Here is a 16,210-nt window from a genome sequence, read left to right on the forward strand (position 1 = left end):
GTTTTGTAGAATGAATTTGTAGTGCATACTTTTACATTAGAATTGCTGAAAAGTTGAATAGAAAGAAAATAGTGAAATTGAAACTTGCATGGTTATTCCATATATTTTATCATTACTACACAAATTCACAGTAGCTTTACAAATCATGCTTTTAAGAACCCTTAAGGTATGTATTTGGGGAATTAAAGCAAGAAAGAGGGGGGAAAAAAAAAGCAAAATTTTTTCTAGTGTAATTTCGTACGTTTACTTTGTCGAATAAAGGAAAACCAAAAACCAGTTTGTATGTAGGATCCTCTGTAGCTATAGACAAATCGAAGTCTTCATAGGATAGTTTCATCTTTTCTGAATTTGTAACTGTATGTGTCTTTTTGTTTACAGGTGGAGATTTTCCAGAAGATTTTTCAATATTAATGACAGTAAAACCTAAAAAGGGTATCCAGTCCTTCCTTCTGTCTGTCTACAATGAACAAGGAATTCAGCAAGTAGGTGTTGAAGTTGGTAGATCCCCGGTCTTCCTCTTTGAAGACCAAAATGGAAAACCTGCCCCAGAAGACTATCCTCTTTTCAGAACAGTCAACATTGCTGATGGCAAGTAAGTGTAAAATTTTAAGATGTAAAATGAAGTCACAGACCACTGTATAGATAATTATTGTCTTTACAAACAGATATTGTAAATAATTCAATAAATAATTAACAATTTCTAGCTAGCTGGACTGCTGTGGTACAAAATCAGGGGATCTTTGCAGCAGAATACAGTTCCAGCTTGAAATGGAGTATAGAGCTACAGATATAGTCAAACCACCTTTCTTATGTGCTATTTCTGTAAATCAGGAGTGAGGAAATAGTCATAGAAGTTAAACCCATCAAAACTAAATATATGAAGACTCATCCTGTGCAAGATAGAAAGAAACTCTGTTTTCAAAAAGACTGGAATAATAGTCTAACTTGGAAGACCGTCTTCTCCATTTAAAAGTGATAGGCAGAGTGAAGATAAATTGACAAGACAGTACGTTATTTTTCCTTTCCTTAACCAAAACAGTGGATAAATAAGATCATTCAATATGCCTATATGTAAGGATATTGGGGAAGAATAAGATGGAGAATTAATTTGAAGTGCTGCAAGGATTCATACTTCGTTCTTCTTAAAGAGAATAACTCTCCAACACATACTGCATTTTAAATACAGTTGCTAATTTTTTGTCCCCTAACTTGCCTTTGTAGACAAGCAATCGTGCTCTGGGAATGTCAGTCTAGTGCTTTTTACATCCATTATTGTTGCTTTTCAAGAGACATGTGTCCTTTCAAAGGCTTTTTATTTATTGTGCTGCAATCCAAGAAGAGCTGCTACAGTTTTCAGAGATGCACAGAATGAAATTTTATTAAAGCTTTCAGTTTAATAACCAAATTGGTAGAGAAGAGAGGGCAAGTAAATTCAGCAACATTAAATACATTTATAACTCAATAAAGGATAAAAAAGAAAAAAAGTAATTGTCTTCTAGCCCATGTGTTGCCACAGGATGGAATTATACCATGAAACCTGGATGTGGCTCTCATAATTTCACCCAAAATATTGAGAGTCTGATAAAATTAAAAAATCAAGATCAGTTTCTTTTGGTACAATTTCCTTCAGTGAGACTATGCAACTTCTAAATCAACTGGAGTCAATCATATCTACAGAATGAGCTACGTTTTCATGTTCTCAGCCTCTGCAAGCTTTCAAAAGATAGACTGACAATTTTCTACTGATTCGGCTCTTTTATGAAGGATTCTAGGGCAACAATCTTCATCTCAAAATGAAATACATTAAAAAACTGTAAACAGTGTAATCTGCCTGAGGATGCATGGACAGTTTGCTTTTGTAACGATAATGTTTAACCATGTTCCAGAGAAAACATGGAATTAGAGTTTTGGCTCAGTGATACTCTTTAGCAGTCAGATTCCATTAGCTTTGAGGTGTTCCATTTGATACACAGCCGCTCTTTGTCTAAGTTGTCTCTCTGATTTAGACAAAACTTAGTGACAACAAAAGCCAGCTAAAATAGTTTGATTCTAGCCTTTTCCTTGCCAGTCACCACTATGGCATACTTTTACACTTTTTGCCCTAACTATCAAAGATGCTCTCAGTTTTTGCTCGTGTTAGATTAGAAAGTGTCTCGTTTTTACTCTTAGATATTTAAATCGTCATAGCAGAGAGATTCACTAATTAATATGTTCTCTCATTATAATGAAGTACCATAAAGGACAGAGTACAGTTTAGCAAATTGTTTACAAATAAATAAATTAGTAAAATCTTAAATGCCATTGCAATAAATTTGGCAGTGCTCTGAAATGCTTCATTCACTTTTTTGGTGAGTATTTATGTAGATGGAACTATTGTTGCAGGAATATCAGCAAGCATTTCCAAGTATCTGTATCTGAAAATGCATCTATGTTGGAACTGTTGAACATCTTTGAAAAATCTCTATAGCTATGGGAAGCATTCAAACAGGCAAAAGGATGTCATAATTTTTTTGTGATCAATCACTGAGAACAAATAGTAAAATGTAAATAGCAAAGAATTATCTGCTATGTGTGAAACATATTTATTTGCATGAGTAATTTCTTAAGTAATTTGGAAAAACAAAATTTCATTAAAATCTGCTGTCAGATCATTCAATCTAATAAAATGTAAACAGTGCACACAGCTCTAATATGAGTTTACTAACATTCTCTGGGTAAAGCTTCAGAGAATGTCAGCATGAATTTCATCTAATATAGGATTCTTACAATGGGTGCTGGATCAGATTCCTTAATACAAAGGACAAAACATTGTACATTTGTGCATGTATGAAGGAAAAAATTGAGACATTTAAAATGTTTTCTGTGACTTTTGTTTGGTGCACAGTCTGCAATAAACATTTTGACCTACTCTTAAAAACAGAAATTAAAGAAGAATTATGTTTTACTAGGTGGCATCGAGTAGCCATTAGCGTGGAGAAGAAAAGTGTTACAATGATCATTGACTGTAACAAAAAAACTACAAAACCCCTGGAAAGAAGTGACAAAACCATTGTGGACACCAATGGCATCACTGTCTTTGGAACCAGGATTCTGGACGAAGAAGTTTTTGAGGTAAAAATCAATATGGAACAAATTGAATTGAGTAATTTAGTTTTGCAGATTAGTTAGTGCAGGTTAGAATAAACTTTGAATGGCAAAGTTGAGATAACATAAAAACTGTTTTTTAGATCCTGTTAGGATAGGCTGAAATGAAAGAGAATTAAACAAAGAAGTGTCTCTCTTGTTGGAAAATGTGATGCATTTTTCTGTTCTTTAGATTATTATGTTGTATCTGGAATTAGTTTATTTTATTGTCTTTCTGCCTGGTATTGAGATACCTGAGGTATTTAGGAGACTTAATCTGGCAAAGTTGAGTAGTATTGAGTAGTATGATACTATGAGATGATACTATTTTAGTTCTCTCTCAAAAGTAGTTATAGATATTTGTGCATTCTAACAGCATTTGGGAGAGGGGTGGAAGGACCTGGAAAGCTTTCTGTGTAATGTGAATCTCTTATATTGTTTATCCCACTTATTAATCTTTCCAGTAACTGGAACATACTTTGGCAATCGGGACATATATGTTTCCATCGTTTACTGGCCAAGAAGTACATATAGGAAGGGTAAAATGCCTCTAAGGAAGTATGTGACTGCCAATCATGAGGCCTTTTTAGGTAGAATTCTTATGTCAATGATTATTTTTGCAGGCTAATAATGAAGCTTCTCTAAACCTACAGTATTGAGTTTCTGTTATAATATTATTATGCAACAGTCAAAACTGTCAAGGGTAAATTAGAACTGAACAATAAGAAAATAGATTAGTAGTTCACTTCATATACAGAACATCTGTGTCCTGTAAACACACAGATGCAATCCTGGCTTTAAGGAGTGTATATGCTTGAGAAGCTGTATATATATCAAGGGAGAAATAAGAATTTTGAGTGTAACACTGGCATTGTTTCCTTGAATTTTCCTGCATGTGACAAAACATGAACATTTCTGAGTAGGAGAATTTTTGGGATGACTTAATGGGTCAAACAGTATGATACACATTTGGTATTCACAGCCTAATTTATCTGGAGTCAACAGTAAAGTTTGCACATCATAGGAACATTATTTTCCCTTTGAATATGAATTCTACAGCTGCCTGATCTGGTGTGGAACAACCATTTTTGGTCTCCACTTGTGATAATTACTTGAAATTTTCATTTGTATTTCTTTCTTGAGTCAGAGACCATGTGCCACAACATGTATATTTGGAAAAAAAAAAAAAAAAAAGTCAAAATAGGTGCAAGGATTAAAAAAAAGAAGCCAGTGATTCACTGTGAAATTTTTAATTGTAATCTACTATGCTGACTTGACAAATCAGTCCTTCAGTTCCATCTGAGACCCACTGAGAAGAAAGATGGCTTTGGACTCACAACATAAATAGCGCAGCTGTCTAATGCCAGTTTACAGGCTGAATCTCAACATTCAGCACTGAGAACAGCAACATTTCTACCATTTGCATCACTGTAGATTTCCAGATTCCTTCAATGATTAGATTTCCTTACATACATAATTGTGCCCCTTTTCTGCTTTGTTACCCAGAGAAACCAGTTACGTTCTTGTTAGGTTGTTCACGTAACTGGAGGTTAAGATTTAGTCTGAAGTCTCTTAAACCAGCAGTTTACAATTCTATTGGGATAGATTTCTGCTTTTTGTTTTACTGTAGGGCCAACATGACTATATTTATAAAGATTCAAGTAGTGAACATATGTACCTAGAAAAGTACATGTTGAAAATACGCAATTGGAATGTCCCTCAAAAGTTAAACAAACTGCTGTGTCATATAGAGTTTTAATTATATGCATCCTCCAACTTCTTGCAATGCAACCTAGTTCTTTCTGAGCTCATCACATTTTTTTCTATTCTACACAGATAGCACTCCTGTTTCATCAACAGAACTTTATCCATCCTTTAGCCACTGCTGCTAAAGTTTCCAACATTTGGGGCTCTTCCCTGGATTTTGTTTCCTGCTCAAGTCTCCTAGTTGTCTTAAATGCTCCATTTGTCTCATTCATGATAACAACAGTAGCCCAGGGTGATGTCTGGTGGTTCCACGGCTCTGCTTGGTAGTTCTGTGTTGTGAACCCTGCTGTATCTTTAAACCACAATAGACACTGAACAAACACATGAAAACAACAAAGAACAACATCTTATCCTATGCACAGGAAATTCCAGAAATGAGTTTATTTCATTTTTCATTTTTGTCATCTCAGAGTTAAGAATGCCATGAGCAAAAACCTCCAGTACAGGGTACAACTTCTTTCTATTCTGCCTAGCTTAGTCACACTGGCTTCTGTGGTTTTATTCTCTGTCTTATATAAGATGTTAGACTGAGGATCTGATCTTCAAAGCCAAACTTGTTAAAATCTACAGGTCAGAAAATAATACCCATATTGTATTTATCAAACATTTATGTATCAAAACTAAGTCACATGTCTGGTGTCAGGGTACAGTGGTTTCTCTATTTGTGCTATGTTAAGTTGTGCTGTATTCGCATTCATTGATGTTTGCTCAATATCCCAAGCATACCAGCTGTCCAGAGATCAGGTAGATCACCACTGGAAGGGGAAAATGGACTGAATAATGACCTACCAGGGCTTGATAAATGACTAGCCAGTTTTCTAACTTGGTATATGAAACAAACTTAATATTCCTTGGTAAGTTAACCTACTGGTGCTAAAGCTAAGAGGCATCTGTTAAGAGTGATCTAAGAAAGTCTTTATGTTTTAGCTTTAAAAGCAAGAACAATTTTTTTTTAAGAATTTTCCAAATCTTGTGAGGTTATTGCATGTTTTATATAAGGAACTTATAAGTTGCCCTGGTGCTCATCATGCTCAGTTAATATGGAATTCAATGTGATGTTACAAACAAGGTACAGGATATAAGCAAGGATTAGCATCAGGTGCATACAAATGCTTGAGAAGCAAAGAGTAAACTGTGAATGTCTTAAAATAACAGTTATGCTTTCTAGAAACTGAATTATTACTAATTGCCAAATTATGAGGCCTTCACTTACTCTGCTAAGCACTTGCTCACTGAAGTGGGTCTGCTGCTATCAGTGTTACTAATTTATAAATGCTTGTTTTTATATGGCTGATAGAGTATACCTCTATCTTTTACACAGTTTGAAATTAATGTCATATGTTTTCAAAAGCATAGTGCAAGGAAGTATGGTTCATAAGTACCTCATGTAAAGAAGAGAATACCCACCTGTAGCATACAAATATATCTCCCCTCCAAAAGAAAAAAAAAGTTGGTGTATGGCACCCAGTAAAATAATTTAATAATTTTGAATTATGTCCATTGAAATATGTTTTTAGCTTAAATAGTTGATAAAAAGCAGGGATCTTTTTATTCCTTGCCAGCTTTAAGGATTTGTCACTCTTCATTTAGCACTGTTGGTGTGAACAATACACCAGGTATTTTGTTACTAACTAACACAGTTGTTATGCAGATATTTCCCTAGAGAGACTTTCTTTCAAAAACTCCCTGGGTGTCAGACTGATACAATGATTGTATTGGCACTATGCTATAAATAACAAGCCAAAACCTGATGTATGTAACTCTGATTTAAAGCCAATGAAAGTTTTAACCACACACAGTTTACAATAACAAATCCTTGTGGTAATCCTTATTAATAAAGAGTGTAGATTTTAATGCCAGGCATTAACCTGATCTCATGAAAAAATAAAATAAAATCATACGCTTATGTATAACATAAGAGTCCTTTAATAACCTGAGTGAGCATTTGAAGATGTAGTGATAATACTTGGACAACAAAATGATTTATCCTGTAGGTCCATTCGGATGAGTAACCATACTTCATACTTCTCTAAGGATGCTAATTCTCCATTGCAAAAGAGCAGAAAGGCCACTTGTCAGTGTGCATGTTCTGTGTAGATGGCAGCAGTAGTAGAACAGGTAGAGTTTTAACTAGCTGACCAAAACTGCTGCACAACTAAAGTAGAATGGGGAAGGTAGCCAAAAGTAAAACTCCCCCAAAGGCATGTGGTATGAATGAGGAGTTATCAGTATCCTCTGTCTTACACCATCCTGTTGAGCTGTACTACTACCTCGTGTAGGCATAGCCGAAGTGATTCCTTGGTTATGTGTCACCTTTAATAATTGCTATTGGCCCACTAAGTGTTTAGTGTCAGTTAGGCAAAAAAGGAAAAAAAAATTCAATGTAAATGGAACAAACAGTGCAATAGCTTCCAGGCAAAAATACTTAGAAGCATCCTTCTAGTTATCAACATGAGAGAACTGGCCAACTTTCAGTGTTAGGAGAAAAATAAAAACAAAAGCAAAACAAAACAAAACAAACAACAACAAAAAATCAAACTGTGTTTTCATTTCAGAAGCACCTAATAAAAAAAAGCAACATTTCTTCCAAAAGCTTATTATTTGGCTTATTTGTTTTCCTTTATTTTTTTAATCTGAAAGAATGGTAATTTGGTGTTGTTTTTTTTTTTTGTTTTGTTTTAATATAGTATTACCAATCTTAAGCAGGATGGAAAAAAAGTAAATAATTTTGTTTTCTGTTTTCCTTTCTTACTTCTGAAAGAAGAGTCAGGGAAGTTCAAGTTCATTTTCGAGCCATGAAAGCTGATTGTTGCATCAGCTTCAGCAAATTTTACAGATTGGATTTGTTATCACCTCATTTGATATTGTGTGCAATACACATTTAAGTTTTAAAGAACAGCTGTAAATGAGGTTTCAAAGATAAGCAACGATTTAAAAGATTTGCAGGTGTTTCATCCAGAAAATAGGATGTCCTTCTCAGGTCTTTAGACACACTTTATCTTTTTTCTGTTGAGGGAGTATTTCTGTACAGCATTAAGCAACAGTCACGTATTCTGTATGTATGCGTATGTTACGTACATATGCTGTATATGCAGGCACAGTAATAAGATAGAATCTCTCAGCCAAGAGTTCAGTAGAGTTTGTTCTGTGAACAGCCATGTTTTGAAGGTTAAAATTTATAATTGAACATATCAACCTATTTCTTAACCAAACAATATATGCTACTGTAACCATAAGGTTTCAAAGAATCAAGAAGACACTGATTTCTGTGGAAACTTTGACTTGTACAAGATTCTGCATTCACAATATATTGCTTTTACAGTGTTTCATTCTGGCAGGCTCTAAATGTCTTTCTCTAGCTATATTGTGAATTGGGCCTGGGTTATGGAATATTATAGTAAGGGCCTCTGGAATTCCTCAATCCCTCAAATCTTTGCAGGAAGATTAAATGAATTCTGCAGCAGGTTTTTCTAGGTTCTATAGTAATAACATCCAGGCTGTCTAGACTTTTGTTCTTTTGAGTCTATAGTTGTACTGTCACATAACTAATTAAAGAAAGTTGGCACATATACACAGGTTACAGTTTCCCCTTTACAGGTTACTGTTTGCCCTTACAGCCTTGTAAAAACTTCATACTTTCACCTTTTTAATAATGCTGGCAGGTGATATTAGAGATGGTTCTCATCAATGATAGAGACTTTTAGTTGATAAAGAGACTATAAATGGACTACTTTATGGTTGTATTTCTCTAATATCATATTTAGAAAGTATTAGTAATATTATATAGTTAAGAGGAAAAGAGAATTTTCTTTAATGCTTCAATAAAACATACAATAAAGATAAGATTTATTAAGTCATAATTAAGATAATAAGGAGCCATTAACATTTATTGCTTATAATGATATAATAACATCCCTTATGACTGAGACCCTCAATGATTTACAGCATTGAGAGTCAGACACCGTATCTAATTGTAGATTTTCTTTATTCTGATTTTTCTATGGCATCTAACAAAAGTTCTGAAAAGGTAGAATCAAATATAGAGATAACTATCATGAGGCTAACCAAAGCAATAATTACAAGAGAAATTTAGTCTGTAAAATTGAGAAGAGAACATGGCAGTGTAGTGCTTTCCTGCAAATTGTCTCCATTTCATTTTTCATTAGACTTGTCTTTTTTTGTGTTCTGAAGTGTTTGATATTAGGAGACTGTTTTCAGTGTGGATAGCCCACCCAGTGCATTAACTACTTAGCGAGGGGTGTTTTTTCTACCAAACCTGGAAATACCTGTACAGAAACCTTATTCTGTGGTGTCACTGTGGAATGTCTGACATTCACAGAGGAATTTTCAACAGATGAATTAACCACATACTTCTTATTCTTAGCTGAGCTGTTCCTTGTTGTAGAAAAATTAATTTGAGTGAATGTGCCAGTGCTCCAATAGGCATACATTCAAAAAATTTGAGCATATTCTCCCACCCTTGATGCTCTGAAGTCTTGTTCTTCACATTTGCTTTGGCATGCCACAAAGACACTCTAAAGTAGTGAATGTTTCCTCAGATCTCATTAAATCCTTTTAACAGTCTTGGAGGACTCTGCAAAGAGCAGCTTACTCGATGCAGTACCTTTTGGAGTAATGCCACAAAAGTAATCTCTCTGTATTGTGTTTGCATACGAGGTGTAACTGATGGGCACGTTATTTTATAATTCTCAGGAAGCTTATTCCATATAACCATGAGACTGAGACTGGTTCAAAAGACTGTGGTTTTAATTATGTGCACATTCCCAAAATAGAGGAGCTAAAACATGCGTAGATTTTAACCATTTCTGTACCGTATTGGGATAGATTACTCAATTGCACGTTGACTTTTTGAGTTTTGTGTTGTATTTGACACCAACATTGTGTCTATTTCAATAAAGTATTTACGATCCAAACTGAATGTTAAATCCCCAAATTGACCCATTTTAGTTAAAAGAGGTACTTGTATGTTTAATGTTAGGTAGACTTAACCACATTGCTGAATGTTTCCTTTTACCTGTGGGCAACTTAGGCAGAGACCTAGATCTCAACTTTCTTATTTCCAATATGCAAATAACGTTAAATATCCAATAAACAATGCTTAAAAAACATTATATTAATTGTTATCCAGGATAAAAATTATTGTAAGGCAGCACATTTTTCTTCTTGAGGGCTAAATAGGCTGTCAGCACTTTTCCAGGCAAATTAAACAATGCACATTGTTAGAAATAGTAACATGAAAAAGCGTCTGTGTGTATTTGTCTGATACCTCACCAGAAGTTCTCTATCCCAGCCTTTTACTGTCACCCACTTATCACTGACATCAAGTCCTGCTGGAAGGCTGACTCAGCAGTGTCAGCAAAGAGTTGACTTGTAAAATGCACTGTATGTCATCTGTAGATCTTTTCATATTTGTAGATAACAGATTGTAATCCTGAATTAGTTGTGATTAGATGTGTCTTACTACTCTGGCCTCTCTTTTTCTCGTACATCAGATATTTCTAATTCTTTCCCTGCTTTTGTGTCCAGCTGTTCCCATTGCCTACAGTAAGTGCAGATTATGTATCTTAAGCTTACACAACATCCCCACAAAGGAATCAGTAACTTTTATTGGTTTTGAAAATTAACTTCCTTTATTTATTTCAGTGTATTTTGCTTGGATTTGGTAAAGTTTGGTGGAGAATAAGAAGGATTATGAAACTTTGTTTACTGCATTACTTTATTTTGCATCTTACTGTTAATTTTATGGTAAAATAGATCAAACTTCTACTAAAGAGAAAAAATTTACTCAACTGAATTCACTGGAATTGGTTAACTTTTTTTTCTAGTATATATGCTTTCAGGCTTATTTGTCTTGTTAGAACCTCAGCTTTCCTTTTCTGGGAAGAATCCTTGATGAATAAGTTTATGAAATTGCTTGAGCAGGCTAAACCAACAAAGGTGGTCATGACAATTTCATAGGGAAGGAAAGGAAATGGAAATAATCTATACAGACAGTTGCCTTTTATGCTTCTTTTTTTTTTTTTTTCTGTATACATTTTTCAGAGTACTGCTAGTTGCTTTAAGGATGCTCAAATGTATTTGTAAATCTTACTCCATTTTCCTGTCTCCTTCCTCATCTGTTTTCCCTCTTTCTCTCATAATTTGTGTGAGAATTCCTTATGTCACCCAAGTTTTATAGAAGAGTAACATTATGCCCATACGGATATATGTTTAGGTACCTCACTGTTAATTTAGAGGTTAATTATTCAAATTTTTATTAACCCATGACTCCATTTATTCATATTTTCACTTAAAGTTCTTGGGACTTGTGCAGGTAGATAATTAAGTGCCTAATTCATGACTCCAGGTCTTAAAGCATAGTCATATTAAGTCTTTGTAATTTCTTCACAAAGAACTTTCTACAATTCTGTTTCAGTCTCACAAAGTCAAGACTTCAAGAGGTTAAAATCAAAGAACGTGCTTGTGACCGTTGTAATTCTGTGAAAAATTCTCAAAAAGAAAGAGTGTAAATTTGTCAAACAAATACCTGTGACTACCTGATGACTAAGTCACAATAGTGAAATCCACAATAATTTATGTGGAACTCCATGTGCTGATATGACTGATTTGATCTGAAAGGAAAGCTCTTCACTGACTAGTGAATCTGCATTGTCAATGCATCACATACAAATACTCAAAAAAGCTATTTAATTAGCAAAGAAAAAATTGAAAACCAACAAGCAAAAACATCTGAAAAAACAGTGCTTTTATAGGAGACCTTGAAAGAAAAAGAGGAAAATTAGCATTTGAGATGCCAAAGATAAAATCAATCAGTTCCTTAGTAAACTTATCACACATGAATAGCCAGTAGCATTTTATGTATACTGTGTGAGACTTCTGAGGGCCTCCCTCTATGTGGACCCATGACAGGCAGACAGGCGGGACTGGGAAGTACAGTCAATGGATCAGGAACAGCTTTAAGCAATTAGGGACATCTAAGCCAAGTGGTAACAGCATGCTGAGTGCTTCTTGCAAGCACACAATCCAACAAAAGCCAGTGCCAAAATTCCATGGCATTCAAGATCAGCACAAAGCAAGCTCCAACAAAATACTGGCTATCTTCCCCTGACTGGGTTCTCTTAGCATATTGTACTAAACAGACATCAGTGTCAGAAGCAGTTTCTGCATTACTTACGTTAGCTGGCAAACTGTGTACTGTACACTGGTCTGTATGGCAACTTAGAAAGCTGCGTATGTTCAGGGGTATACAGCAAGCCAAGGACCTGAGCTCAACAGATGGGGGCTCCACACATCCTTCTGTAATGGTTGATCAAAAGGAGTTACCTCTTTTGTCTTTTGGTTGCTAATTCTTTATAACTTATTCCTCTGCTTCATGTAGTTTTAATTTGACTGGGTGAAAGAGGAAGGGCAGAGCACTTTTGAATCACTCAGTGGTAGAGAAAGGGATTACATAGCCTAGACTGACTGACTGAATGGGACGTCTCAAAGCACTCAGTTGTACTCCTGAGGGATTTGTATAAAGAATCAACAGGGAAATTTCTCTGTACGTACAGCAGGTCTTGTAGGAAGGTGTCCAACTAAGGAAGCATTAATGAGCAGAGGAAAAATGGAAGAGACAGCCCAGCACCGCTGACATGGGAACAGACATTAATCTGAGAAACACATAAGTATGTAAAATAAAATGAGTTGAGAGTGTTATAGCAGACAGATTTGTAATATATAGCCATAATATGCTAAGAAATTAAGTATTTCATATTTTGTGTTAAGTAAGATAGTAAAATATTATAGAACTAGGAAAATAGGGGAGAGTTTTGATTTTTTTTTTTTTTTGATTAGAGTTTTCTTTGCTTGTTTCTGTCATTTCTCTTTTTGAAAGGAAGGAGCATTCCAAACTACGCTTTCCTATTTTAAAATATTCTCCAGTTTTGATAATTTGTTAAAGGGTGCTATTCTCAGAGGTTTAAAGTGATTTTGGAAATACTGAGGTAATTTTGAATTTTTCTAGTTCTACATTTCCACCAGTTATGACATTTTCTCCTTAAGGAAAGAACATGCAGAGGTGTACTAACAAAGTTATTCCTTTACCCTCTTCTTGTTAAAAAGAAAATTAAATTACATTAGAAGTATATAAAAGCTTAACACACACCCCCTTCCTTATGGGGAAATACAGTGGGAGATTGAAGTTAATGCGTTTTGACCTAGAACATGTGCCAATTTTCAACAACCTTATTTTTATGACAGCATTTGAAGCTCCTGAATGAGGAAATTTATAGTGGAAATCTTGGCAGGAATTCACCTAACGCTGTTTAAATGGTACCACTATGTTAAGAAATACACTGAATACCAGACAGCTTTCTGTGGAAAATGATAAACATAAAAAAACATACAAGGCCACTGTAGGGGATCTCAGCAAAGCCATTTTTATTATCCAGAATAGTGGGTCTGTTTAGTGTGATGTTGTTTTTACACGATATATGGGTATAGAGATGAAAATAACATTTGTTAGCTGTTAATTTTTTCTTTCAACAAACTATATATTGTGTATTTACACAGTGCTTACCTCTTTATTTTTTATTCCAAGAACTGTGTGTCTGGTACGGCCTTTTTTATTTTATTATTTTATTTCCCCCCCTTTTTTTTTTTTAGAGTTCAGATGTGATGGAAACTCTCAGAATTATACTGTTGATCACTTGCATGCTGAGCTGCATGCTGCTAGTAGGAAGTGCCCTGAATTAAATCTTAGGAATTTAGACTGGTTCCCAGTGAAGAAGTAAACAAACAGCATGAAAATGATGGAGCAGGAGTTACACCTTCCACCCTCTCCTTTCCAAGCCGGACAGCATGTTCAACCAGAATTTTACACTTAGTCCATTTGTCCTGTGAACTATAATGAGGATGTCATTCGGAACAGTTGAAAAAATTAAGTAGATAAGTTACATACAAACACAAATGTTAATATAATATCTAATAAATGTATTATGCACCTAGTTTTGTTTTCTAAATGAAAAGTCTTCTGATGAACTGTAGACAACCTTTGTTTTTTATTTATTTTTATTTTTTTTAATTTAACCTGTATATGCTTTCCTGCAGGGTGAGATCCAGCAGTTGTTGATTATAGCTGACCCCAGAGCTGCATATGACTATTGTGAGCATTATAGCCCAGACTGTGATTCCCCAGTGCCCAATGCTGCTCAGGCTCAAGATCCTCAAGTTGATGAGGTGAGTAATCAGTCATGTATTACAAGATTTATTGCACATTAGTGGTTGTGCTGGATACAAGTTACCCAGGGAGCATTTAATTACAGCTAAATGGCATGCATTGTTCCAGACATGAGGAAGCAAGGTTGCAGGAGTACATTAGTTTTTGCTATGCACTCATTTATGTCAAATGTTTGAAGGAACTTACCACATTCGTATTTGAATAACCAGTTTGTTCAACAGAGTTGAATTGTAATTCTTTAAAGAAGATAGCAATACACATTTGCCAAGTTGTACCTATTTGTTCCCCCTGTGTACTGTTGGGATTTCACTGGTGATGAGTGAAAACCCTCAAATGCCACAGTTGAAAGATATGGGTGATATGAGTATTCTGGAACTGTGAAATATTTCTGCTAGAAATGTCATGTATTCTAATGAGCTGTGACCAGTACACAAATGCACTTACACACAAAATTATTTTGGCCAGCTCCACTGGTAGCAGTCAACAGGGATGAAATAGAATCCTTTTTTTTTTTTTCTGAGGCAATGAAAAATATTCATAGAAACTATTTGTCACTGTAGACAGGTCTCACAACCATAAACTAAGTAATTTACTAATGGCAAGACAGTCCCTTAGATTAGACCTCTCATGCATTATGTCATACATATATCAGAAGTATTCCAAATACTTGTAATAATATTGTTCTCATACTTCCACTGTGAAATGGAAAGCTTTTGCAAAAGGTAGCTAGTCTTAATTGAACTTGGCTCTGGACAGTTGGTATGCACTCAGCTAACTGTGTGCGATCTGATGGGTTGTTGTTACTGATTGCTCAAGAGATCAGCATTAAAAACGTGTTGAATTGTTCTCAGGTGACTGCTTTGAGCCAATTTTGAGACAGAACTTTTCCTAAATATATTTATTTGCTGTTAATATTTATTCCATCTGACTGAAAATTATGTCATCAATTGTTAAGGTCCACGCAGCCCAGAACTCGGTTTAAAGGGACTCCCACATTCATTGCACTTGAGGTGCAGTTCAAGATGTGTCAATTACACATTGGCAGAGGCCTTCACATTACGTTATGGTACATGAAGTCTTTTCTGTCCATGAGCGCTATTTAAACCTTCTGTCTGTGTGGTTGGCTATGTAGATCTCCATGCGTCTCCTTGCACTGTATTCCAAAATAGATCAGGCTGAAAGCATATTGTTGGTGTTTTATGGGAAGAAAACAGAAGATAACAAAATCATTTTTTTTTCCTCGTCATTGAATTTCAAAGTAATTTGAGATTTTTGCTGTGGAACTCTTCTGGACTTTGCTGCTGTGCGTCTTGGGGCTCTGATCCTTTTTCTGTTTCCTGTGTGAAGACCTGGAAGGTTTGAATAGGCTAGTGCTTTGCTATTTTGAAATAAGACCAAAGAGGAGTCAGTCTAATAAACTGATTTTTTGGGGAAAGGTTGTTAAAATCATCCCTTATTATCTTCCTTGAACAGGAATATATCTAAATACTTAAAATATATTATCTAAGTGGGATGTGCTGTCATATCCAAACTCACATCAAATCCTAAGTAGATGTTAATATGTCTTAAACAGATTGTAGGTACTTGTTTGCTTTGACCACTACTGATGGCAATAATGGTTCCTGTTCTTCAGTGTAATACATGTGGGCAAGAAGGCTTGGAATTCACAGAAACCAGTTGGGATCAGACTGTAGATTCAGAGTCTACTCCTTTGATTAAATAGGAATGAAAAATTGTGCTCAATTATTAACAACGAATACAGGTGAATTATTAGACTGTAATTTAGTGTTTCCAAAGGATGTACAACATGAATAAAATAGAGCAGGGACTACCTCCTCTCCATAATGGATGCTAAATCTCCTGCTGTCAAATATTATGCTTAAATATATTGAAGCTGTTTAACACTAGCATCAGTTGAGAGAGAACACTCATTTGAAGATCAAAAGAAAAATAAGCCTTAATATAATTATAAAATCTGTTTATTCACATATTATGAGCACATCATATTGAATGCCTAGTTACATATCGGCTGTCTGTTGAAAACAGTCTGTGAGCACCAAACAGAGAAAGGGAACCATA

At 35.0% G+C, this 16,210-nt stretch overlaps 1 protein-coding gene across 4 annotated transcripts in view; it reads left to right on the forward strand.

Moving 5' to 3' along the window:
• Positions 1–16,210, forward strand: part of COL11A1 (collagen type XI alpha 1 chain) — a 139,770-nt gene that overhangs the window by 18,622 nt on the left and 104,938 nt on the right. For all 4 annotated transcript variants that reach the window (XM_080602393.1, XM_080602390.1, XM_080602391.1 and 1 more), the window contains exons 3-5: positions 379–592; positions 2,949–3,111; positions 14,002–14,130. In XM_080602393.1, the coding sequence (XP_080458519.1) occupies positions 379–592; positions 2,949–3,111; positions 14,002–14,130 (506 nt within the window). The remainder of the gene's footprint in view (positions 1–378; positions 593–2,948; positions 3,112–14,001; positions 14,131–16,210) is intronic.

Source organism: Anser brachyrhynchus (genome assembly GCF_964034855.1).
Source record: "Anser brachyrhynchus genome assembly, chromosome: 8".
Classification (NCBI taxonomy): domain Eukaryota; kingdom Metazoa; phylum Chordata; class Aves; order Anseriformes; family Anatidae; genus Anser; species Anser brachyrhynchus.